The following is a 26,445-nucleotide window of genomic DNA, read 5'->3' as shown; positions in this document are numbered from 1 at the left end:
CATAAATTATTGCTGAAATTAACTTAAAACATTTTAAAACTTGCTAATTTCTTAATTTGTCATCTGGGATTGTTTATCTTGGCATGATATTAGATTAATTATAAATCATAATGTAGTGATTATTGAATAATTCTTCATTTTAATGTTTTTGTAGATATATTTTTCTATTCATGATCGATCAATAATTGATCATAGATAGTTTAAGAAATTATGACGATCAATCATGACCTTTATATTATAGTGATTCAAAACAATAATTATAAGAAGTTGAAAAATTTTCAAATCAGCAAAACAATTGTAATACCTAGACATTTCCCTATTTGCTTGACATGAACAACTGACACAGACACTGATACTGACTTTGAATTCTATGGGTAGTGTACACATGTCTCGACATATTGTTCTAAGTAAATGGCTAAAGCAAAAAAACAAACAATTTTCCCTCTCTCCTTTGTAATCCAGTAGGGAATACAAAAAAAAAAGAATTTTCCTCATATATACAAGTGTGAATAAATCACCTTTTCCTTCAAGATTAAAAATTTTGGGGTGAGCCAATTCCCATCAAATCCCAAAGATTTACAAGTGATTGAGTGAATTCCCAAGTGATTGAGTGAATTCCCATTTTTTTCGAGGAAATTGGTCCAAATTTAGACATTGTTCGATTGCAATGAAATTTGGTATGTAGGTACTTCATGGGACACCAGTTACTCTTGTAACCTTCCATTAACTTTTTTAACAAAATGGCCACCATTTTCTGGCCTCTGATTGGTCCAAATTTAGATATTTTCCAATTTTAACAACAATTTATATTTAGATACATCATGGGACACCGGTCCCTTCTGCAACATCATTCACATTTTAACGAAATGGTCGCCATTTCTTGGCCTCTGATTGGTCCAAATTAAGATATTGTCCAATTTCAACAATATTTGATATAAAGCTACATCATGGGACACCGGTCCCTCTCGTAACATCATTTCACATTTTAACAAAATGGTCCCCATTTCTTGGCCTCTGATTGGTCTTAATTTAGATGTTGTCAGACTTTGATGAAATTTGGTATGTCAGCACATCTATGGACAGTGGTCACTCTTTAACCTCATATTCACATTTAAAGAAAATGGCCACCTTCAACTGGCCTCTGATTGGTCCAAAGTTAGATAGTCGGATTTTAACAAAATTTAAAAAGGATACAGGTACAAAATGGTTCACTATTTACTCTTGTCACCCACTAACCTTTTTATCAAGATTACTGCCATTTACTGACCTCTGATTGGTCCAATTTTAGATACTGTCCGTGGTACATTGGTACATGGTCCAATTTAAGATATTGTCCGATTTTTATAAAATTTGATATGTATGTACATCATGGGACACTGGTTTCTTTTGTAAACTCACTTCAACAGTTTAGCAATATGGCTGCCAATTTCTGGCCTCTGATTGATTGAAATTTAGATATTGTTTGATTTCTTTTAAATTTGGTATGTTGATGTATTAGGCGACTGCTTTCTTTGCATTGGGATCAACACAGAGTCTTCTTATTGGTCCAAATTTAGATATTGAGTGGTTTTGATGAAAACCACTCTGAATCAGAGTTATAACCCTTTAGTTCACTTCATTCTTTCTGTGACATCCTTCAGGTGTCACCCCACTAGTAAAATTTTTGTCATTTTTTCTCCAATTCCCTAGACGAACCTTACCTGGCGAGAGATGTGGAACCCAACGGAAATAAACACATTAGGGGAGTTGGGGCACATGTACTGACGGAGTGAAACGAAGGGGAGTAACTCTAGCAGGTCAGAATGGGGGTAGGGTGACCAGGACGGACATTGATGGTTGGTGACGGTTGTTACATTAAAATATCTGGTACAGACAGTATGATAAGCACACGAAACATTCCTGATATCTAAAGCAGGTGACTTCCACAGTATTTATAGTAACTAAGTACAACTTTAATGTGGTGTGGCCATATCATAAAAATAAAGAGAAGAGAAAAACGAAAATTAAAACGTTTTATTGTGCATTATATGTAAACTGAAACAAAGTATTGCATGAGGATATCACACTTTGTAAAAATATTCAGGATACAAAGATTGTAGATACATCATCAATGATGTGACATGGAGAAAACATACATCAGATTCAGATTCAGGAGAGTGATGGCTATGTGTAATTATACACAAAAGTGTTAAATAGTAAAAGTAAAAATCACCAGGTGGATAAAGAAAATACACACTGGTATATATATGTACCAAAATCTGATATTCCACTAAAAATGTGGTCCTTAGGTAATAGGCACTTCAGTGATTGTTTACAACATAGGGACCTACCACAAATTATCAATTCAGGATCCATATGTATTATGTAATGATACAAATAATGTGACAGGTCCCTGTGGCTGACATACAACACATATGGACCATGGGTGGAGAATTTGTGACAGGTCCCTGTGGCTGACAATATGAAGAGAAAATGCAAGAATTTACACCATGTAGAAATGACTTCAGCAGTAAATGAATCATGAACACATGTAACTAGGAATGATTATATATATATTAATATAAAGTCTAGGAATGTAAAATATTAACAAGAGGCCCAAGGGGCTTAACAGTCATCAGACTCTAAATCCCCCTGTACCCTTGAAGTATATATACTCAGTAAAAAGTATAGTGAGTGGAACTGTTGGCCATGGTGGCCGTCTTGGATTTCAGACCGACCTGAAAAATAACACATGTCCAGGACTATCTCAGGATCATTTCAATTAGAGCTGAATCCCACTTGTGAATCTTAACAACAAGTTTAAAATAGGTACTGTTCAGGAAAACAATGATTACATAATCATGTTGCAAAATGGCTGACATGTCAAAGTTTTAATGAGCCCGAAAATTAACAACACTTTGTTTGCTCCCCTTCCTTAACATCCCCACCAATTTCCAGCTCAATGGAACCAGCGAAACTGGAGAAGTCTAAAATGTGTTTTTCAAGATGTTGGCCATCTTGAATTTCGGACCAACCTGGAAAATCACAACATTTGGTCAGGACCGTCTCAGGATCATTTCAGGCAAGGTAAGAGCTCAGTCCCACTGGTAGAACGTGAGAAGAAATTTGAAATGTGAAAAGTTTATGCACGGACCCCTTAGGGTCAGATGACCTTAATATCAACTACAATTATATACCTATGGAAACAAGATATGATATGCATTTTTAAACAAGAGGCCCTAGGGTCCTGTATTAATCACTTTATATTGATAAAAGACTAACTACACCAGTGAGAAGGTTACAGGGGTGTGACTTTACACAGCCATTTACTCTTGTTATAAACTACCAACCATTATCATTAAATTACCTACTAGTGTTGTGGTCCTTGAGAACTGGTCAATACATCAAATCTTCTCATCATGAGTATGAGTAGTTGATGAAAGCAGTCTTCCATACCAATGTCTAAATGTTCTAGTTTCACAGTTAATTAAATGTCATTAGAAAATGTTGACACATTAACATGTTTACTTGGTGTAAAGTACATGTATTCAAATCAGAGAGTTATTTCCTTCATGGAAATTACAGGATAGATAATTAACCAGAGATATCACAAGTCTGTTCATTTGAATTCCATAATTTGAATGTCATATATAGTTTACAAAACTTCAGACTTGTTTTGTTGAAAAGTTGTTTTAATTTAACCTCAAGTGACTAACCAAGCTGCTTCCCTCACCCTATCAGGCTACATGGTAACATTACCAGTCCAGGTACTAGGGTTCATTATAAGAAGTCGTTTATAGACTTAATATATACATCACCCTTTGAGATGTGGAACTGTCATTTAGATAAATGTGACAAACCGATCTCTCGCTAACTAATATATATTGATTTATGTAAGGAACAACAATGCATTCTGGGAGAGAACTGAGGTAACTCTCACCTTGTAAGTTATGCCAAATACCATGAATTGAATCTATGCATTGTAATTTTTGAGATGAGGTAACCCATTCATCCCTACTGATCATGTTGGAGTCTCGGTGATAAATGAATGGCAGAGTCCACTAAGTTTCAAAAAGTTGAAAGGGTTAAGGAAACATAGGATAAAATGTGGAGATAATCAAAACAAAATATTGTGAAGATGTCAAAAGTTTGAGACAGGAGAGAAAACATTAAGTAATTAAGTTGTTATTACCTAATGTAGCGAAACCAACACCAGTTAAAGTTATTAAGTACACAACAAATATCACATGACAGGATTTCTTTACGTAAATCATACATCATCACTATACCAGTCTCTAATTCAACAATTTCAATAAACCAGGCAGTAACACTAAACATCTCCTTGTCTGAGACTTGGCCCAATTTTATCTATGTTCCTTAATGTAAGGACATTTCTTAACTTACAATTAAAATTTTCCTTGGGAAAGCATTATTGGATTTCAGAAAAAGATCTTAGAGAACTTTCTTTAAATTATTTCCTAAGAAAAATTAAAGGTTAATACATCGGTACATCCTTGCCATTAATATGACATAACACCATAAAGTAACAATGTGATGTGGTTGTCATTGTGTTGAAATAGGTAACCTCCAAGGTAAACAGATATATATATTGTACAGCAGGCTGTCACACAACCAAACATACAGAGAGTAAGGCATCACAAATCACAACGGCTACAAAAATAGAATTATTTCTATGAAATATATCAAAAATAAAATAAAATTTAATCTCTAACTCTAATACACAAATTCTAGTGCACAGAATTGTTGAAGAAATTGTACAAAAATTGAGCACAATATTAAACATCTACATAGAAATATTTTAGTCACGGCAAAAGCTGATTAATAAAAATGTTTTTGATATTCATATAAATCTACGAGACATTTAAATTGTATACGTATTTGGTTTTAGATTAGTATGGGACCATTTTCATTATATTCATGACACTAAATATAGCATGAAAAAAATACGAGTATTTGTACCGTGAAATATAATCTCTGTAAATATACACTAGTCTCAACATGTTTATTGCGGAACTTTGATGTTTATTGAGATTTCACATCCATGAAATAAAGTTAGTTCAAGCTGGCACAACAGAAAAAAACATTGCATCTTAACACTACAAAATTTAACAACTACCGGTATACAGTAATATTGGTCCCAGGGTTTGGAAGACTTCCATTTCAAACATGACTAAAATATTGAGAAAAGTCTAAGTGTGCGTCCAATACAAAAACCTACATCCATACGTTAACATCACAACACTGGGCTTATGTCAAGTCCAAATTTCAGCATTTCTTTTGTTTTCGATCTTTATATAGATGGTGATTAACTTACTATTGAACTATTCCCAAAAACGGACAGTTTCGTCACCAAGGCACTCATTTCTCAAAACGTCATCAACAAATAATAAGTAAAACTGATCAAATATACAAGATATACAAAGATACACCCAGATACACATTAGATATACATAGATACACCAGCTGTCTGGGACAGGAGGAAAAAACCCAGTGGTATATAAAATCCTTTCTGGGATATACAATTTGTTTTGTCTCGACAGGTATTACATTTTCTATCGAGTTAATGAACATTTAGAAAATGTAGTATAGTTACAGTTTGTTAAAGTTTGGAATGTGATGTATTTTCTATGATTTCAAACAAAATGTGTATATTTTTAGGATTTAAAAGATTTTTTTTTTCAAAAATTTTACAATGTATTTATAAGCTAGTACAATGAATATTGTAATTGCACACTTTCAAAACTTTATAAATAGTGAAATATTTAATAAATTCTGAATATTTATGGCACATATCTTTTATCCACTGCTGTTGCAAGAATCTAGGAAAATAATTCTTGCTGCTATGGTTAAATACCAAAATAAATCTTGCCCTTATGAGAACAGTTCATTGAGGTACTGTCATTGTTGGTGACTTTTATCCAGTGTTTAGTTCAATCATTCCTACTTTCCTCGTAAATCAGTCACCTAGTTGGAGAGTCCAGTTATTTTGAATGTCCATGCCCAGTCGCAGGGCATCTTGTTGATGGGTATAGGTGGTATCACTATGGTCATTCCTGCAGGCCCACTGCTAGTGTACTTCAGGTTACCAGAGTATCCCAGCAGACTGACATTGGTCGCTGAAGTGGTCACTGGGGCACCAAGCTTGAGGACACCTGTGTCTGGCCACTGCAGAGTCACAGCATAGACGGCAGTGACATTAGGAAACTTCTTCATGGTATACCTAGGGGAAGTAACTCTGAAAGTCACCACATGTTCAACTCATACCCTATTACAGCAGTAGTCAGGGGAAGTAACTCTGAAAGTCACCACATGTTCAACTCACACTCGATTACAGCAGTAGTCAGGGGAATTAACTCTGAAAGTCACCACATGTTCAACTCACACTCGATTACAGCAGTAGTCAGGGGAAGTAACTCTGAAAGTCACCACATGTTCAACTCATACCCTATTACAGCAGTAGTCAGGGGAAGTAACTCTGAAAGTCACCACATGTCCAACTCATACCCTATTACAGCAGTAGCTAGATGTTAATCAAAATAAGTATGTGATTAGATTTTTTTTTCAAAGTCGTTAATAAATCACAATGAAAGAACTGAAATATATTGAGGTGAATTATGACTGCATTTCATGGTTAGAGACAAGTTATTTTCATGACAACGCTTATTGATATTAAATTGATAATCATTTTACTTACCACACATCTGGCGTGACGGTGTCGTTTTGGTGTGACCAGGGACGAGTGCCATAGATTCCCTCCCCATTCACATTTAACCATGAACCCATCTGTCGCAGACGCTCCTCAAAGATTGGAATAATCCTTCCATCTTTGGTTGGGCCAACGTTCATCAGCATGTTACCGCCACAGCTGAAATAGGCAGAAATTTTACGTTTGTATTGTCCCTACATAAACCAACCCACAACAGCCTGACCCCAGAACACTGCTAGGTTGGTGTTATATGGAAAGGTTCTGACTGTTGGTTAATGTTATGTCTGACAACATCCTGACAAATTCATATCAATTTACCTTGACCAATTCATATAATTCCACCTTGACCTGTTCATATAAATTTACCTTGATCAGTTCATCTGAATTTACCTTGACCAGTTCATATTAATTTACCTTGACCAGTTCATCTAAATTTACCTGTAAACATGTTTATGACTGTATGCATATTTACCTGACTGTTCCCACAAAAGTCTTGAGGAGTTCCTCCATAGTCAGATAGTCTTCGAGCTTTGCATTTCGACGGAAACCCCAAGAATACTTGTCAATTGTCATGGCATTTTCCCACTTGTGTTTCTGCAGGACACCTAAAGGTATAGGTGAAAAAACTGATACAGGATACATACATTTCTTCCTTGGAAAAAAACCTCTGTGATGAGAAGACTTGTCAGTTAGAACAAAGGAGACCAGTATGATTTTGGTAATAGCATTAAACTATTCCTTTACATATACTGGAGATCCCAGAGGGACCTCAGTGTTCACCATTGAATGATCTTTATTGAGTCTCTCTACTCTCCTTTTCTCATCTTTCCTCCTTTTCCCGAAATCATTGAAAACAAGTGGAACCTTCATATACATACCCTCGTATGAAATCTGAGAACAAGAGATCCCAGAGGGATCTTGGCGCCCACCATTGAACGATCTTTATAGGTTCAATGTCAGATTGATCTTTTCTCTATTTTTCCCTTCCTCTTACTAATCAGTGTAAATTGAGAAACATCCCTCTAGTACTTTGCAAACAAGGGGAACCTATATATGAAATCCAAATTCAAAAATTCAAAATCAAGATGGCTGCCTGTCGGCCATGTTGTTTTCCGATTGGTCTCAAAATGCAATATGCATAGCTAGGCACCAAGGGGAACCTACATATGAAATTTGAGAAAGATCCCTTCAGTACTTTCTGAGAAATAGCGATAACAAACTTAAATTGTCAAAATCCAAGATGGCTTCCTGTCAGCCATGTTGTTTTCCGATTGGTCTCAAAATGCAATATGCATAACTAGGCACCAAGGGGAACCTACATATGATATTTGAGAAAGATCCCTTCAGTACGAGATGGCTGCCTGTCGGCCATGTTGTTTTCGGATTAGTCTCAAAATGCAATATGCACAACTAGACACCAAGTGGAGCCTACATATGAAATTTGAGAAAGATCCCTTCAGTACTTTCTGAGAAATAGCGATAACAAACTTCAATTGTCAAAATAAAAGATGGCTGCCTGTCGGCCATGTTGTTTTCTGATTGGTCTCAAAATGCAATATGCATAACTAGGCACCAAGAGGAACATACATATGAAATTTGAGAAAGATCCCATTAGTGCTTTCTAAGAAATAGCGATAACAAACTTCAATTGTCAAAATCCAAGATGGCTGCCTGTCGGCCATGTTGTTTTCAGATCGGTCCCAAAATGCAATATGCATAATTAATATAACTACAGACCAAGGGGAACCTGCATATAAATTTGAGAAAGATCCTCTTAGTACTTTCTCAGAAATAGCGATAACAAGAATTGTTTACAGACGGACAGACCACGGACGCAAGGCGATTTGAATAGCCCAGTATCTGATGATGGTGGGCTAAAAACTTCAACAATCCAAGAGTGCCATCTGTCCGCCATTTTGTTTTCCCCATCAGACTCAAAATTGAACTGGCACAACTTGGGACCAAAGAAACCTACACATTAAGTTTCAAAAATATCCTTCCTGTATCTCTCAGGAAACAATCTCCAACTGTCAAAATCCAAGATGGCTGCCTGTTGGCCATTTTGTTTTGCTGATTAGTCTCTAAATTGACAAATTCGAATCAAACAGAACCTACATATGAAGTTTGAGATATATCCTTCCAATACTTCTTTAGAAACAGTAGTAACTAGAATTGTTTGTGAATGGACAATGGATTTGAAATGGTCAAACAATGGAAAGATGTTGTGAGATTTTAATAGTTCCTCGTCTGATGATCAATGGTTAGCTGAAAAACTACCATGTTAGCATTACCTGGATCAGTGTATCATCAAAAACTGCCATGTAAGCATTACCTGGGTCAGTGTATATATCAACAAAAACTGCCATGTAAGCATTACCTGGGTCAGTGTATCAACAAAAACTACCATGTTAGCATTACCTGGTCCAGTGTATCAACAAAAACTATCATGTAAGCATTACCTGGATCAGTGTATCAACAAAAACTACCATGTTTTTTATTAGCATTACCTGGGTCAGTGTATCAACCTCCACAAGTATAACAAGAATTCCACGGAAGTGGACAGGTTGCATCTGCAGAAAGCCGAGTGATTACGGGAGTCATTGCAAGTAAACAGTGTGATACTTTTACATGTATATATGTCACCTGCTTTTCCCAAGCAACACAAAAACCACCATGGTAACACTACCTGGGTTGTATCTGTCTCCAAATGTATAAAAACCACCATGGTAACATTACCTGGATTGTATCTGTCTCCACACGTATAAAAACCACCATGGTAACATTACCTGGATTGTATCTGTCTCCACACGTATAAAAACCACCATGGTAACATTACCTGGATTGTATCTGTCTCCACACGTATAAAAACCACCATGACGACACGCTGTGTTGATTCCCCACCGATCATTCACAACCACACTGTCCTTAACTGGACTGTAACAGAAACACATCTCATTATAGTACACACATCAATGTCACAAAGTATACACAAACAAATTGTAGGGTTTTGCTGAAGAAATACATTCAGATATACCTATGTAGACTTTGTTAAGAACTTCCCATTTTTTTATCGAGAAAATGTGTGTGACATATTTGAAACACCTTTCAGTCATAACACTCGATCTCCACTCTGCTGTTTGAAGAAATGTTCTTTTTGTTTCAATTGAAATTTTTGAAGCTTCTGAATGTAGAGAATTAATTATGTTATATTTTTCCCTTTTTTATAATTATAATATTTCAGTCCACTCTGAACCCTGCTAATCTATATGAACCAGATCTTTAACTACAAGTTTTTGTCTCTAGTTAAGTCATATATCTATATTTATGTTGACTGGTCCTGTTTATTGATAAGTAATCACTCTTTTTGGGGTATTTTTGATTCAGAACAATTAGAAAACCAAAGAAAACTGTGAAAAAACAGAATCTTTGAAAGGTAATGGTTCAACTCTGGTTTCCCGGATCACTGATTTAAAAGCCCAGCTGTGCAGATCTTTTATACAAATGTCAGAAAGGAAAATGTATGGAGTTAGCTCCCTTCCAAATGTTAGCAATCTAATGATGATTTCTCCAGAAAAAATTGGTTGAAGCAATGTAGTTGTAGGAAGAGAGGGTTGTATAATTATGTATAACGAATGCATCTGGTCGAGTCTGTCTGACACAGGTCTAGTCCAGCCAATATCTGACACAACCTGTTACATACACGTTTGGCCCAGCCTATCTGACACAAGTCTGGCCCAGCCTATCTAAACGTTAGTAAGGAAGACAGCTAGTGTGCTGTACCTATCATTGTAAAGCCAACTGAGGAAGTTGGTGGACTGCCAGTAGGTGTATGGTGCTGCGTCTCCATCGGACCACACCACTTCAGGTTTGTAGGTCTTAACTATCTCAAACAGCTCCGGCAGGGTCTTACTCTGCAAAGTTGACAACATGTGTTACCATATCGCTGAAACATGTTATAGGATATCACTGGAACATGATAGCATGTTATTACATCACATAGATATGATCACATGTTATCATACCACAAACAGTACGATAATGTGTAGCAATACATTCCTAAGGGGTATAGTTCACTGTAAACAGTTGTGCTGAAATCAGTGTGAAAATACTATACCAGTAACTGGCTTGTTATTCTGAAGCCAACTCCCATTTGGGAAGGAAAGTAGATTTCTTAGCCCATGCAGGTACACAATAACATACCTGTCAAGGATCAAATGTTGACAAACTGGAGATCTCCAGTTTGAGGACTTTCCTCAAACTGGAGATTGTGCGTGGCGACATCTTTATTAAACATATTCAAAACACTTTCAGTGTATATTTAAGCAATTTTTTGCTCTGGGTGCATTCGCAAAAATTGATTGAGAAGTTTGAAGTTTCTGTCAAGTTTTCTATGAAAAGTATTGTGGCAGTACCAACTGGACATAGCAGCAATCTATTTTAATTCTGTTATGAATTCAAATGTAATAAAATCTTAACCTGCCAAACGAGATACCGTAAGGAAGGTTTATAAAGACCGTAGGGGGAGATACAGACCACAACCCTTAATGAGGCTAGTGTAGGGGGAGGTACAGACCACAACCCTTAATGAGGCTAGTGTAGGGGGAGGTACAGACCACAACCCTTAATGAGGCTAGTGTAGGGGGAGGTACAGACCACAACCTTTAATGAGGCTAGTGTAGGGGGAGATACAGACCACAACCCTTAATGAGGCTAGTGTAGGGGGAGGTACAGACTACAACCTTTAATGAGGCTAGTGTAGGGGGAGATATATACAGACCACAACCCTTAATGAGGCTAGTGTAGGGGGAGGTATATACAGACCACAACCCTTAATGAGGCTAGTGTAGGGGAAGGTATATACAGACCACAACCCTTAATGAGGCTAGTGTAGGGGGAGGTACAGACCACAGCCCTCAATGAGGCTAGTGTAGGGGGAGGTACAGACCACAACCCTTAATGAGGCTAGTGTAGGGGGAGGTACAGACCACAACCCTTAATGAGGCTAGTGTAGGGGGAGGTACAGACCACAACCCTTAATGAGGCCAGTGTAGGGGGAGGTACAGACCACAACCCTTAATGAGGCCAGTGTAGGGGGAGGTACAGACCACAACCCTTAATGAGGCTAGTGTAGGGGGAGGTACAGACCACAACCCTTAATGAGGCTAGTGTAGGGGGAGGTACAGACCACAACCCTTAATGAGGCTAGTGTAGGGGGAGGTACAGACCACAACCCTTAATGAGGCTAGTGTAGGGGGAGGTACAGACCACAACCCTTAATGAGGCTAGTGTAGGGGGAGGTACAGACCACAACCCTTAATGAGGCTAGTGTAGGGGAAGGTATATACAGACCACAACCCTTGTATACTATAGGTGAATGTGATTGTTTTCTTTACAATGTAATCATATTCTTTCTCCTTGAAACAATCTTAGATACTATGGGCCTTCCTTCTTCAATCCCTGGAGCTAGGGGCCATTTTTTCTGTAAACTTACATGGTGGTATGAGCACAATTTTCCATAAGCTAAACACTCATGGGTCCTTTCTTTTCAAGGTCTGTTGATATTTAGGGATTCATTAGAGCTATTTCTCTTTTATTCCTTAAAGACAATCTTTTCATTGATTGAATCTTTTTCTCCTTTAAAAATTTGTGTTGTGCCAGTATGTACCTCTTTACAGAATCTTTGAAGACTTTTTCCTTTACTTTTTGACCAGCCAATGGAATGTTGGATTTTTTTCCTTCAAATGGCAATAGTTACAATCATTGTTTCTTTATTACTCCTCTGTAGGTGAATTTGTTGACAAACTGTGTAACTCTCAGTGTAAATGTCTGTATAAATGTAGTTAGTGTCAGTGTAACTGTCGATGTAACTGTAGATGGAACTGTTGGTGGCACAGATTTGTCCAGATAATGATAGAGTATTGTTGATAACCAATTACAATGATTTTATAATTTTTCAACAAAAGGATGTTTTTTTTACTTTAGTAAAAACCAAAGGAAAGACCAACACAGCAGGGCTATAAACATCAGGAACTCAGGGTCGAACCATTACTTCTGAAGTTTTCCAATGATATTGGAACTCTTCTGTGTCCAGGTTGCCATGACAACTCTACCTTTCATTGTAGAGCCATGAGAGGTATTGTGTGGAACTCCAGTAGGAATCAGGTGCCTCCCAGTCACCGTCAGACCACACCACTTCTGGTTTGTACTTTTCCACAATTTCGAACAACTCAGGCAGGTTTTTGTTCTAACGGGGCAATAATAATATCTAATGCTTAAAACAAGGAAACAATCTCTACCTTGAATAGAATTCAGAAAGAATATGTATTTAAGAAAACATTTTGAGGTCAGTGATAATATGGATATGGATACAGCAGTCAGTGTAAGATATAGATACAGCAGTGTAAGATATAGATACAGCAGTGTAAGATATAGATACAGCAGTGTAAGATATAGATACAGCAGTGTAAGATATGGATACAGCAGTGTAAGATATGGATACAGCAGTGTAAGATATGGATACAGCAGTGTAAGATATAGATACAGCAGTGTAAGATATTGACACAGCAGTGTAAGATATAGATACAGCAGTGTAAGATATGGATACAGCAGTCAGTGTAAGATATAGATACAGCAGTGTGAGATATGGATACAGCAGTGTGAGATATAGATACAGCAGTGTAAGATATAGACACAGCAGTGTAAGATATAGATACAGCAGTGTAAGATATAGATACAGCAGTGTGAGATATGGATACAGCAGTGTGAGATATGGATACAGCAGTGTATAGAAACAGCAGTGTAAGATATGGATACAGCAGTGTAAGATATAGATACAGCAGTGTAAGATATAGATACAGCAGTGTAAGATATAGAAACAGCAGTGTAAGATATGGATACAGCAGTGTAAGATATAGATACAGCAGTGTAAGATATATATACAGTACTGTAAGATATAGATACAGTTCTGTAAGATATAGATACAGTAGTGTGAGATATAGATACAGCAGTGTAAGATATGGATACAGCAGTGTAAGATATAGAAACAGCAGGGTGAGATATAGATACAGCAGTGTAAGATATAGATACAGCAGTGTGAGATATAGATACAGTACTGTAAGATATAGATACAGTACTGTAAGATATCGATACAGTACTGTAAGACATTGATACAGCAGTGTTATAAATGGGTACAGCAGCGAAAGACATGGATATATAGCATTGTAATATATAGATGTACTCATAATTCTGATGTAATATACTGTATACTCTCTACTAAATTTACCCATAATTCTTGTGTAATACACTAGTCTACTAAATTTACCCAGATAATTATGATGTTATATACTCTACTAAATTTACCTATAATCCTTACGTTATACATTAGATTTACCCATAATTTTGATGTTATACATTGTACTAAATTTACACATAATTATTTTCATATTCTCATCATGGTTCATCAAATAAACCTGATGGTGAGTCACTGAATGTAACATGTTCGTATACCTATATCTACATTTACAACATGGAATATCACGAGTACATAATTCATTTTCTTGAAAATAACCCATTCTTTCATTCTCATAAATTCAGTAGGAAAGTCAAAACCTATAGCAATAAGCAGAGTCATGAAGGCAGCAAACCATTAACTACAAGTGTAACTAACAAATAACTAAAATGACATTTCCAACGATACTTGAGAAATTGTTTGAACTGTACATTTAACATGAGAGTGTATAATTTTGATGGACCTGTGTACACGTGTAGTTAATTATGACCTGAAGAAGTAATTATGTAGATGCTTACCTGGACAAATCGGTTGGTGCTGAAGTTGTTAGCCTTGTCCTGGAGGTAGAGAGGATTAAACCACTCAAACATGGAGTGGTACAAACCAAACTTGATGTCGGTTTTGTTACGGATAGCGTCAGCTAGCTCACCTGTAAACATAAAATTACTGCTTTAATCCAGAAACTGATTTGGAACTGAACTGAATAAACAGGGACCGCCCTGTAAATGTTCTGTCCAGATTCCAGTCAATCGTGATGACAGATAATTATAATAAGTATAGCAAGAGTGAGTCCAACACGGTGTTTACATGTTTCGACTGTTAGACAGTCGTCATCAGAACAACAATACATAAAAGTGACGTCTTAGATACGAGTGTACACATCAGAAAATGATGACGTCATAATACAAAATACGTGTACATGTGATTGATAAACAATCAGTGATTTTGGCGGGAACTTAATATCGATGTTGCAAAGCAATATCAACATGATGTAATGTAATATATAATTGTTTTGGAGTAGATAAAGTACAGTGAATATACAGGCAACTAAGAATAGATACACACAGTTTGTAAGTATATATATAGGCTAATTGTGTACCCAAGTCCCGTAGACCACGTATTACGTGTCAGTATGAACATAAATAACAGGAAAATAATAGTCTCTACATATAATGACAATCTAGATATTATGTACAGTTTACATCCCGCAAAAACATATAGAGTTTGGTTTACGTAGCGGATGTATATACAAGTTTGTGGAGAAACTTAATATAGTTAATGACGTATGTTAAGGCCCGAGGGTTCTGTTGTTTCCATAATGGCTATGTACGATTCCTCGGTGCGTAGTCTGATGTTCAGGTTCGCTTCCGTTTTAGCTAAACCTATAATGCTGATGTCTTGTTGGCTGTGATTGACACTCGTGAAATGCCGTGACACTGGTTTGTATTTGTTTTCTTGCCTGATATCAGCAAAGTGTCCGTGAAAACGGTCCCTGATGCTGTTAGATGTTTGGCCAACATATTGAATCCCACAGTTACGGCACTGTATTAAGTACACGACGTTAGTGCTGCTACAGTTAATACTACCGCGAACGGTGATTTTCTTTCGGTTTAAGCAGCTGGTTACTTCTTTGCATGTTTGCATGAAGGGACAAAGTGTACAAGGTTTGAGACAAGCATGACTGGCAGGTATTGCGGTGTTAGTTCCCACATCAGTTCTGACTAGAATGTCCTTAAGACTCTGTGGTCTTTTGTAAGTAACCATTGTTAGCTGTTGTTTCTGGTTATGTGTATAATTATAATGTAAACATATACCAGGAACTAGTTCTGATTATATTGATGACAAAATTCAGAGAAATAAAAACAGGTTACACAATGAGTGGTTGATGTATATAGTATTTCTTTCATTCGAGTAAGTTATTTTTTTTAAATTGCAGAAAAACATGAGCTTTAGTGAGTGTTTTTTTGTACCTTTGGAAAGATAACTAACAAGACTGAAAGAAATTTGTGTGACCTGTTTCTACCACAATAAAAAAAGCCATTTTGATATGACCTAAAGTGAAATGCTGCTATAGCTAATAACCAGTAATATGCAAAACTGACAATTTCAGAAATATTAAAATTCATTAGAAATCATAACAAAGAATAAACATGTTTATCATATTCAAAGCAATAACTAAACTTGATAGAAATCTTAATATGTTTTTGAAAATATCACAAAAACAACCACAAACTACTTTTTGTGCATTATCGTTTCCAGTACCTCATGAAGCAACCCTCAAACGTTAGCTAATCAAAACGCATTGAACTATAGTCAGTCCCGTCAAAGGTCACTGTCATGTGCCGACCAATCAACACATTTATAGTTAATTCCATTTGTGGTATAAACTGAAAGTTATTCAACAGTTTTAATGATTATTTCATGCCTATTGTAGTAGAAACTGACGTTATAGAACATTAATACAGAAATTCACAAACAGTAATGACTGATACATGTAAAACAGTAAAAGGACCCAGTATACTTTGGTGTACTTTGATCCTGAGATATCACCAGGCTTACCAACAAGGTCCCTGTTTGGTCCAGTAGCTTTGGAATTCCAGTTGAAGGAATATTTAGATGGCCAGTTAGTGAATCCCTCGTGGTGTTTACTGGTCAGCACAACATATCTAAAATTCAACAAGCATATGTATATTACATAAGGAACCCCATGAACAAATGCAATGCAAGTTTGCATTGCACACAATTACTTAAAGCAAGTGTTAATATATATTCATCACCACTGTAACAGGAGATGGAATTGTCATGGGTATTCAAACCTGGTAAATTCTTCATAATTCATGGAACTATCTGGCCACTTGACGTCACTCAGCCCTGGGTCTCAATACAATGTGCATGTACCAGGTTACACTAGCTATATATCCTGCATTTTCAAAGTCTTTGCAATCAAAGACAATACCTGATCATGTATTTACAAGTTACCACTCAGGTGTGTGAATCCCATTATAGTCGTATACAGGTATATGAAACAGAAACATTAGCTCTGAAGAGCAATTATTACAGCAAACATAACATATTTGCCAACTTTTTAGAATTCTCATGGGGACAAAAAGTGTGTGAGCGACATTTTTGACCAAACAACGTTAACACATTTCGTGCGCGACACATTTAGTAAACAAAAACCAAGGGGAGATAATTGGCTATAGATAAAAAACTTGCATTATATAAGAGCAAGTGTAAATCTCATGCAGAACTGTTGGATAACTAAAAGCACATGGCAATATATATTATATTCATACACATGCTAATATAACAAAGTGTAAAAATATATACTTAAACATTGACACGAGTGATAATAGTACAGAACACTTCATTATTTTGCTTGTTGTCTTACCAAATACAGTATATATATTTATATATTACAAACAGATCTAGATATACCACTCACAATCATATGTATATGTGTAGTGCATGTGGAACAAACAAAGAGACTATATATAAGGAAGAAATGTGTATTCAACTACGGTGAATAATTTAGATATTATCTGATGTACATTTGTATGAAGATGAAATGGTGTACCCACCTCAGTGACCTGTCTACATGCAATACTTGGGCCATATATATTTTTTATAGAATGTGCAAGGTCAGCAATATTTATATCCATAATCGAACAGGACTTAGCATGAAACGACCTGTTGGACTTGTGGAAATTTCCCTTTTACTAGTAAAGTGGTAAGATGTTTGCCTTGAGACGAGAGGTCTCTAGTTTGAGCCCCAGCATAGGCAGGGTATTTTTCATTACTCAATCCTATTACAGATTTGGTGCCGTTGACCAGTGAAAGCTTTAGGGGTGGTAAAGCTTAAGGCTTCCTTGGAGCTTATATAACCTGGGTTGTGTTGTCTTAGGGGGGGCGAAGACTTTTGTGAAGGAGGGAGTAGTGTACAAGTGGAGAGTATAGATCATCTAATTTACTTAACCTAGCAGGAACTTCCCTTTAGCCTAGTGGTAGGATGTTTGCCTTGAGAGCGAGGGGTCACTATTTCCAGCCCCAGCGCAGCCAGCATGGAATTTCTCATTACTCCTTCCTATTAAAATTATTATGAGCATTTCAAAAATGACTTGTCAGAAGTTGGATGAATATACCAACAGACTCAGTCATGCGTGTTAATCACGTTCATTTGTCAAAGATCGATTTTGACAAAATGTAAAACCTATATTATGTCATAATCGATCTTTGACTAATGAAAGTTCTAAACACCTACACTTATTACTCAACTCGCAATTATGTAAATCTTACTGCAAAGTTCTATACCTTGCACCAGATGCCTTAAATATCTCTGCCCACTCGTTTGGCTCAAAAAACTCGGTTGTAAACATTGGAGCGAAGTCGGCATAGGTGAAGTCGGGCTTGTAATTCTTTTCCATAAAGTCGATCACGCCAGGAAGACCCATGCCTTTCCAATTCCACCAAAACCATTCCGACGAAAAGCTCGGCACCGAGAAGACTCCCCAGTGTATGAAGATTCCTAATTTTACGTCATCGTACCAGCCCGGAATCGGCCTGGTATCGAGCGACTCCCATGTTGGCTCGTATTTTGTACAAAATGACAATGAAAACAACGCCAACACAACCAACACAAACAACTTACGGTCCGCCATGTTGTTTGAGAGAGATGAGGTCACATGACATAGTCATATGATCGAAATGAAAAATAATTCACGCATTTGACTTTTTGTGGGTCGCAATCATAGCTAAATCACTTATGTCGAATATTTGGCCTATAAGTTTGAAATGATTTTGATATGTAAATGGAGGCTTATAGTGTTTCGGTGTTACGACATTTTTTAATTTGCTAGCTAGCTATATATAGTGTAGTCTGATTCGTTGCAATCATATTGGATTTGTATAGTAGATCAGTATGACCAGAGACATATAACAGTTACAATGTATAGGCTATATGTCTCTGGTATGACAAGCCAAACTGGAAAGTCACTTTTTACTATACATGTATTTAGTTAATTAGTTCTAATATCCATAATTCGATTGATGGATATCCACAAAGAATCACGGATATCATATATAGTGACTTTTTTCCACTTCGGCTCGCCATTGTAGATTAGGGGTTAATATATTTTTCTTTATAAATACTAACCAGATACAGACGACGCCCGTGGTTATTAGGGCTTTTCACCAAAAGGTGAAAAGACCTATTGTTTTTGTTCTGTTTCTTATTATTATTATTATTATTAGGGCTTTTCACCAAAAGGTGAAAAGACCTATTGTTTTTGTTCTGTTTCTTATTATTATTATTATTATTATTATTATTATTATTCTACATTTTAGTTTGTAAGCAATACATCTCCTAAAAGTTTAAGAGGTATACCAATGATCTTTCTATTATATTGTATGGTATAAGCCAAAGGGGTAACAGCAACATTTCCAAGTACGTCAAAAAATCCAAGATGGCCACCATGACGTCATATCTCATTTTGCTTAAGTGGCCATAGCTCCAAAACGGTAACAGTTAAAATAATTTCAAACATATATTATTGTAGGACTTATTTGGGGCCAGCTTTTCATAATGCATTGTTTTGAGGTCAGAGGTCAAATGAAAAAGCTCGCCTGAGGGTCAAGTTAGTCTATTTTTAGAAAATCTTCATTTTTCCTTTTTTTTACAAAAATTCTTTCGAAATATTATGCAGAACGTCATTCTAATGAATTTGACGTTTTCAGTTTTTCTGTGACACATACGGTTTCTGTTGTACGCCATTTTGAATTTCCCCCTATATATTTCAATAGAAAAGTGTGTTACATTTCAAACTTCTTCTCAAGTTCAACAAGTGGCATTCAGCTCAATCTTAGCTGAAATAATTCTTGGACTGTTTTGGCCAAGTTATGTTATTTTTTAAGTTGGTTTGGAATTCAAGATGGCCGTCATGACGTCATGTATTGAAAAGTTTAAAATGGCCATAACTCTAAAAGTATTCAGTTTACAAAGGTTATGTAATAATGTGATTTGTAGATTATGACTAGCGCTAACTTTTACTCACCAAAAGTTTTAAGGTCAGAGGTCAAATAAAAGAGTTCACTATGGGGTCAAATTAGTCTATTTTTAGAAAATCTTCATTTTTCAATCTTTTTCCAAAAAAAAATAGTAGTATGATGTAGAATGTCATTCTGATAAATTTGACGTTTTCAGTTTTTCTGTGACACATACGGTTTCCGGTATACGCCATTTTGAATTTCCACTATATATTCTATATTAAAAATAGTTTTACATTTTAAACTTCTTCTCAAGTTCCACAAGTGGCATTCAGCTCAATCTTAGCTGAAATAATCCTTGGATTGTCCTGGCCAAGTTATGTTATTTTTTTATGTTGATTTGAAATCCAAGATGGCCGCCATGACGTCATGTATTAAAAAGCTTAAAATGCCCATAATTCATAAAGTGTTCATTTTACAGGGGTCATGTAATTATGTTATTTGTAGATAACGCCTGGCTCTAGCTTTTACTGACTAAAAGTGTTAGGGTCAGAGGTCAAATAAAAGCGTTCGCTATGGGGTCAAATAAGTCTATTTTTAGAAAATCTTCATTTTTTAATCTTTTTCCAAAAAAAGAAATTTAAGTATGATTCAAAATGTTATTCTGATGATTTTTCATGTTTTTTGGTGTTTCGGTAACGTTTACCATTAACGCGGAACGCCATTTTGAATTAATTTGGCATCTGATATATAACGGCATCTGAGATATAAAGTTTGTTGGACGAGGGGAGATAACTCGTACAAGGCTGTACGAGTTATTTCCCTTCGTCCACTCCTTTGTTGAAATGTAATATCTCAGATGCCAGATTAATCAAAACTAGAATGTGGATGACCTATCAAGTGTTCTAAAATAGTTTTTTTATGTTTGGAAATACCAAGCCTTTAGGTCATTTATGCTAAATAGTGAAAAGCCCGTCAAATTGTTCCGAAACAATTTCTAGTTATTATTATTCTTCTTCTACATTTAAGTTTGTAAGCAATACATCTCCTAAAAGTTTAAGAGGTATACCAATGATCTTTCTATTATATTGTATGGTATAAGCCAAAGGGATAACAGCAACATTTCCAAGTACGTCAAAAAATCCAAGATGGCCACCATGACGTCATATCTCATTTTTCTTAAGTGGCCATAGCTCCAAAACGGTAACAGTTAAAATAATTTCAAAGATATATTATTGTAGGACTTATTTGGGGCCAACTTTTAATAATGCATTGTTTTGAGGTCAGAGGTCAAATGAAAAAGCTCGCCTGAGGGTCAAGTTAGTCTATTTTTAGAAAATCTTCATTTTTCCTTTTTTTTACAAAAATTCTTTCGAAATATTATGCAGAACGTCATTCTAATGAATTTGACGTTTTCAGTTTTTCTGTGACACATACGGTTTCTGTTGTACGCCATTTTGAATTTCCCCCTATATATTTCAATAGAAAAGTGTGTTACATTTCAAACTTCTTCTCAAGTTCAACAAGTGGCATTCAGCTCAATCTTAGCTGAAATAATTCTTGGACTGTTTTGGCCAAGTTATGTTATTTTTTAAGTTGGTTTGGAATTCAAGATGGCCGTCATGACGTCATGTATTGAAAAGTTTAAAATGGCCATAACTCTAAAAGTATTCAGTTTACAAAGGTTATGTAATAATGTGATTTGTAGATTATGACTAGCGCTAACTTTTACTCACCAAAAGTTTTAAGGTCAGAGGTCAAATAAAAGAGTTCACTATGGGGTCAAATTAGTCTATTTTTAGAAAATCTTCATTTTTCAATCTTTTTCCAAAAAAAAATAGTAGTATGATGTAGAATGTCATTCTGATAAATTTGACGTTTTCAGTTTTTCTGTGACACATACGGTTTCCGGTATACGCCATTTTGAATTTCCACTATATATTCTATATTAAAAATAGTTTTACAATTTAAACTTCTTCTCAAGTTCCACAAGTGGCATTCAGCTCAATCTTAGCTGAAATAATCCTTGGATTGTCCTGGCCAAGTTATGTTATTTTTTAAGTTGATTTGAAATCCAAGATGGCCGCCATGACGTCATCTATTAAAAAGCTTAAAATGCCCATAATTAAAAAAGTATTCATTTTACAGGGGTCAGGTAATTATGTTATTTGTAGTTAAAGGCTGGCTCTAGCTTTTACTCACTAAAAGTTTTAGGGTCAGAGGTCAAATAAAAGCGTTCGCTATGGGGTCAAATAAGTCTATTTTTAGAAAATCTTCATTTTTTAATCTTTTTCCAAAAAAAGAAATTTAAGTATGATTCAAAATGTTATTCTGATGATTTTCATGTTTTTTGGTGTTTCGGTAACGTTTACCATTAACGCGGAACGCCATTTTGAATTAATTTGGCATCTGATATATAACGGCATCTGAGATATAACGTTAGTTGGACGAGGGGAGATAACTCGTACAAGGCTGTACGAGTTATTTCCCTTCGTCCACTCCTTTGTTGAAATGTAATATCTCAGATGCCAGATTAATCAAAACTAGAATGTGAATGACCTATCAAGTGTTCTAAAATAGTTTTTTTATGTTTGGAAATACCAAGCCTTTAGGTCATTTATGTTAAATAGTGAAAAGCCCGTCAAATTGTTCCGAAACAATTTCTAGTTGTATTCCGTTCTGTGTTTACTGGTATAAATAATGATTCAATGGCTGTCATCTATGCGAGGATACGGTGTGTTGTCTAACCCAGAATAATTGTGTACGATATGACGGAGTCAGTTTATTGTGTAATTCGTAAAATGATATCAGTTTTCTTCGTTTTCTTCTAATATACATATTTAACAAAAATATCTTTGAAAAAGATAAACGACATAGTTTTAATGCTGGTGGTTAATGTTTACATCTGGTTTAATTTTCAAGTCTGCTGGGAGATAAATGTTTAGGCCTACAACGGGATGCGGTCAAGAGGTAAAGGGGGCAGTTTTGTAAAACTAAAAGACTAGGTAAGGCTGATGCTTTCAATGAAGTGAGAACAAAAAGATGGTCCATTGAAAACAAGGACAGCGGTCATGTATCATAGCATGTGCCAACGTGCGACGAACATACCCAGATAGCAAGCTTACGTTGGGCCAACGTTGGGCCAATGATAGTAGTCACGTTGGGCCAACGTCGGTAAATCACGTTGGGCCAACGTAATGTTGCTCATCGGCACAACGTTGGTCCAACGAAGATGGGTAGTTTTAATGCGTTGGCCCGACGTTGGTCCAAAGTCAAAACAAAAAAGTTAATGTTGGCCCATCGTTGGTCCAACATCAGAATAAACAATTTATGTTGATTCTACGTTGGCAGTATCGGGAAACTAACATTGGACCAACGTTGGTTTAATGCCAGAAGTTTGACATATGTGTTGGTTTTCGGTTGTGTTGGAGCTGATATAGTTGAATCCATACAGCACGAAACCGCGTGAATATGGTTTACATCCTTTGACTAATACCACCTTCAATGAGAATGAGAATCCAACCGTAAGGTACGTAATTAAGTTATGAAAACACACCACTATTATAACTCAAAGATGGTGAGTATCACTAACTCAAAATGGCGGCCACCAGTGCTGAAAGCATAAAATGAGGTAAAAGACTGAAACTACTCATTATATAGAGTTTTCATAGCTACCAGCATATGCTATACTATAATCAAGACATATCTATACTGGAACAAACCGTAGTTTTTCGTAACATTCTGACCAAAGTTTCGAATCGGAGCGATTCTCCGCGAACGGTTGGTGGTGTATTTCATGAATAGATGCCGTTTTTCCAATTTTCTGTGCCTTAACAAAACCTTTCACTATAACACGTATATTTACAGACCTCGATGGTGTGGAGTCGACTACACATCTAACATTTCCATTGGATTGTTTTCGCTGTAAATTCGTCAGTTTTTTTGTAATTGATGAGTAAACACGAACTACATTTGAGTGATGAGTATACACGAACCTCTGACGAAAGGTTTTTTAAATGTAAACTTTATCTATTTCATAACAATTGCGAAATAAGTTATGTTAACTTCAACTGATCACGCTGGAGAAAAAGAACATGGGTTGTGGCTGTGACGGAGGGAGTAGTGTAAAGTAGAGAGTATAAGGTCACCTAACTAGTTCAGATTAGCGGGAATTTCCATTTAGCCCTGGTTGAAAGATGTTTGCCTTGAAAGCGAAAGTTCGCTAGTTCGAAGCCCAGCACGGGTATTTTCATTACTCCACCTATTACATGTTAATACAACGGAATGAAGGATCGATGTTATCTACGGACGTACCAAAGCATTCGTTGGTGAAGCGAGACTGACATCAACGATTTATTAAGATGTTTGAAAAAAAGTGATCTCAATGTTTTCCCATTTTCAAAAACATTTATCAAAAAGCAGCTGATTTAACGTAAACGTTTTGTGGAGAATAGACAATTATTAGACGCGTATGCGTCTCAAGGGTAGACTTGTCATCCCAACAGACATGGGAACACAGCAGCCAAAGGCACGAGTTGATATCGCCATTAATTACCGAGTTTAAAGTACTGATGACGGAAAGAAAAGAACCTACATTACCTGCTCCATACATGGAAATAAAAATAAAATAAAATAATAAACAAGAAACCCTCACATGACAGAGGAATCACTCAAACGGGATTGCTATTAATAAAATACTCATGCAGATGTATTCATTTTTGTCTGATCGCGAACCGAGAATTCCGTCTTTTCACGAACACGAGATATACCGCTTTGTAACAAGCTATCGTTCTTCTACTCGGCTGATTCCATATCTTCCTTTCAAGAGAATCGGCCGAGGTGTTCCGAGCGGTAGGATCTCTTCCGGTTTATGTTATACAAGCGGGAACTTTTTAATTTGGTAACATTCGACGTTGGAGACGTTTTTGCGTCTTACTGGCAGATTTCTTAGAATTTAGCAATTACAGATTGATAAATATATTTCCTAGAATAAAAAAAGATGGCAAATTTCCCCCATAATTGCCATGTGGCACGGTTCTTGATCTGCAATTGTGCATGCTGCATTGTGGGACCCAATCGAAAAATTATGGCGGACAGATGACCATCTTAGACTTGAAGTTGTTAGCACCATTTATGAGAAACAACTTGAGTGATCATTCTGATATCATGTAAGATACCAACTTACAATAGTACCCGTTGTTCATATTGCATTTGGCGGACAGATGGCCATCTTAGACTTATGCTTGTCATCTTGGATCTTGGGAGTCAATTATTGTTAGCTCAATTTCTCAGAACGTTCATGTATTTTTTCCTAACGGCATATTATAGGCCATACAAACCAAGAGAGTCATCGGACTAGAGTAAGACCCGCGAGCCAACACACCAATTTAACAGTTCTTCATATTAGATGTGTATATTTTACTGGTTTGTCTATCTTTACCTGCTCGACCTACTTCCATAAATGTGTAACCCTGGTAAATACTAGCCGCAATATACTGCTCGGCTGGAGAGATCTTCTCTTTAGCTCGATCGGTTGAGCGTAAGACTAGTAAGCCAGAGGTCCCGGGTTCGATCCCTAGCGGAGGCAGTGATTTAAATTTAGTTAATCATGCGCTCTGTTACAAATGTTATACGGGTATACACATTTTGCATCAATTAGATGTAAATTTTGTATTTAGAAACGTAACATGTTTGTTACACACAAACCCCACATATTTGAGAACATACTTGGCGTGCTGATACGGATCAAAGGAATTCCTCTTTAAATTATTTCTAAAATAGACGGTTTTTTATGAGCAAACGTATTGATTTTGAAACGTAAAACTTGTAGATGTTCTATTTTTAGAACATTATTAATAAATTCTTCGTGTAAACTTGGTGTTCATGCTTGGGTGACCGTTAACATTTTACCTTGCACCGGATGCCTTGAAGATATCTGCCCATTCGTTTGGTTCAAAAAACTCGGTAGTAAACATATGAGCGAAGTCAGCATATGTGAAGTCGGGCTTGAAATTCTTCTCCATAAATTCGACCACGTCTTTTCGCTTCACACCTTGCCAGTAGTCCCAAAACCACTCCGACGCAAAGCTCGGTACGGAGAAGACTCCCCAGTGGATGAAGATTCCTAGCTTTACGTCATCGTACCAGCCCGGAATCGGCCTGGTATCGAGTGACTCCCATGTTGGCTCGTACCTCGTACAAACAGACAATGAAAATAAGGCAAACACAACCAAAACAAGCAACCTACTGTCCGCCATGTTGTTGTTGTTCATGTGCAACTGTTTGTGAAGTCACATGATCCAGGTCATATGATCGATTTATCTAAATTTTAATGATTTTAAAAAAGGGAAGGGTCTTTGGAAATTTAATAATTCTCTGCTGTATGAAAAAGAATATTTGGAATTAGTAGAAAATGTTATAAAAAGTGTCAAATTGCAATACTCTCTTCCGGTTTATAACTTAACTGCTG

The 26,445-nt window shown here is 36.3% G+C and overlaps 1 protein-coding gene across 3 annotated transcripts; it reads right to left on the bottom strand.

Annotated features, from left to right (window-relative positions):
• Positions 1–1,998: 1,998 nt before the first annotated feature.
• Positions 1,999–26,237, bottom strand: LOC117331934 (alpha-L-fucosidase-like). Of its 3 annotated transcripts, none has more exons than XM_033890933.1 (8): positions 25,887–26,237; positions 16,554–16,660; positions 14,513–14,643; positions 12,817–12,950; positions 9,543–9,640; positions 7,179–7,311; positions 6,695–6,865; positions 1,999–6,220 (listed from the first exon to the last, which is right to left on the bottom strand). In XM_033890933.1, the coding sequence occupies exons 1-8, from the start codon at positions 26,231–26,233 to the stop codon at positions 5,965–5,967; spliced, it is 1,377 nt and encodes a 458-aa protein (XP_033746824.1). In that variant the 5' UTR covers positions 26,234–26,237; the 3' UTR covers positions 1,999–5,964. The 3 variants fall into 3 exon arrangements, with proteins under 3 accessions (XP_033746824.1, XP_033746825.1, XP_033746823.1); XM_033890934.1 differs by lacking the exons at positions 12,817–12,950; positions 25,887–26,237 and adding exons at positions 10,487–10,617; positions 18,306–18,676; XM_033890932.1 differs by lacking the exon at positions 25,887–26,237 and adding an exon at positions 18,306–18,675.
• Between the last annotated feature and the right edge of the window lie 208 nt (positions 26,238–26,445).

Source organism: Pecten maximus, chromosome 7 (genome assembly GCF_902652985.1).
Source record: "Pecten maximus chromosome 7, xPecMax1.1, whole genome shotgun sequence".
Lineage (NCBI taxonomy): Eukaryota > Metazoa > Mollusca > Bivalvia > Pectinida > Pectinidae > Pecten > Pecten maximus.
This window is presented reverse-complemented; position numbering and strand designations above follow the sequence as displayed.

What these genes read in the sequence shown, in the direction of transcription:
- LOC117331934 (XM_033890933.1), bottom strand. Translation starts at nt 26,233, where the DNA reads ATGGCGGACAGTAGGTTGCTTGTTTTGGTTGTGTTTGCCTTATTTTCA. An exon ending in TTCAAGGCATCCGGTGCAAG is followed by an intron (nt 16,661 to 25,886) that starts GTAAAATGTTAA and finishes GTTGAATTTTAG; the next exon opens with ATATGTTGTGCTGACCAGTA. An exon ending in ACCAAACAGGGACCTTGTTG is followed by an intron (nt 14,644 to 16,553) that starts GTAAGCCTGGTG and finishes TTATGTTTACAG; the next exon opens with GTGAGCTAGCTGACGCTATC.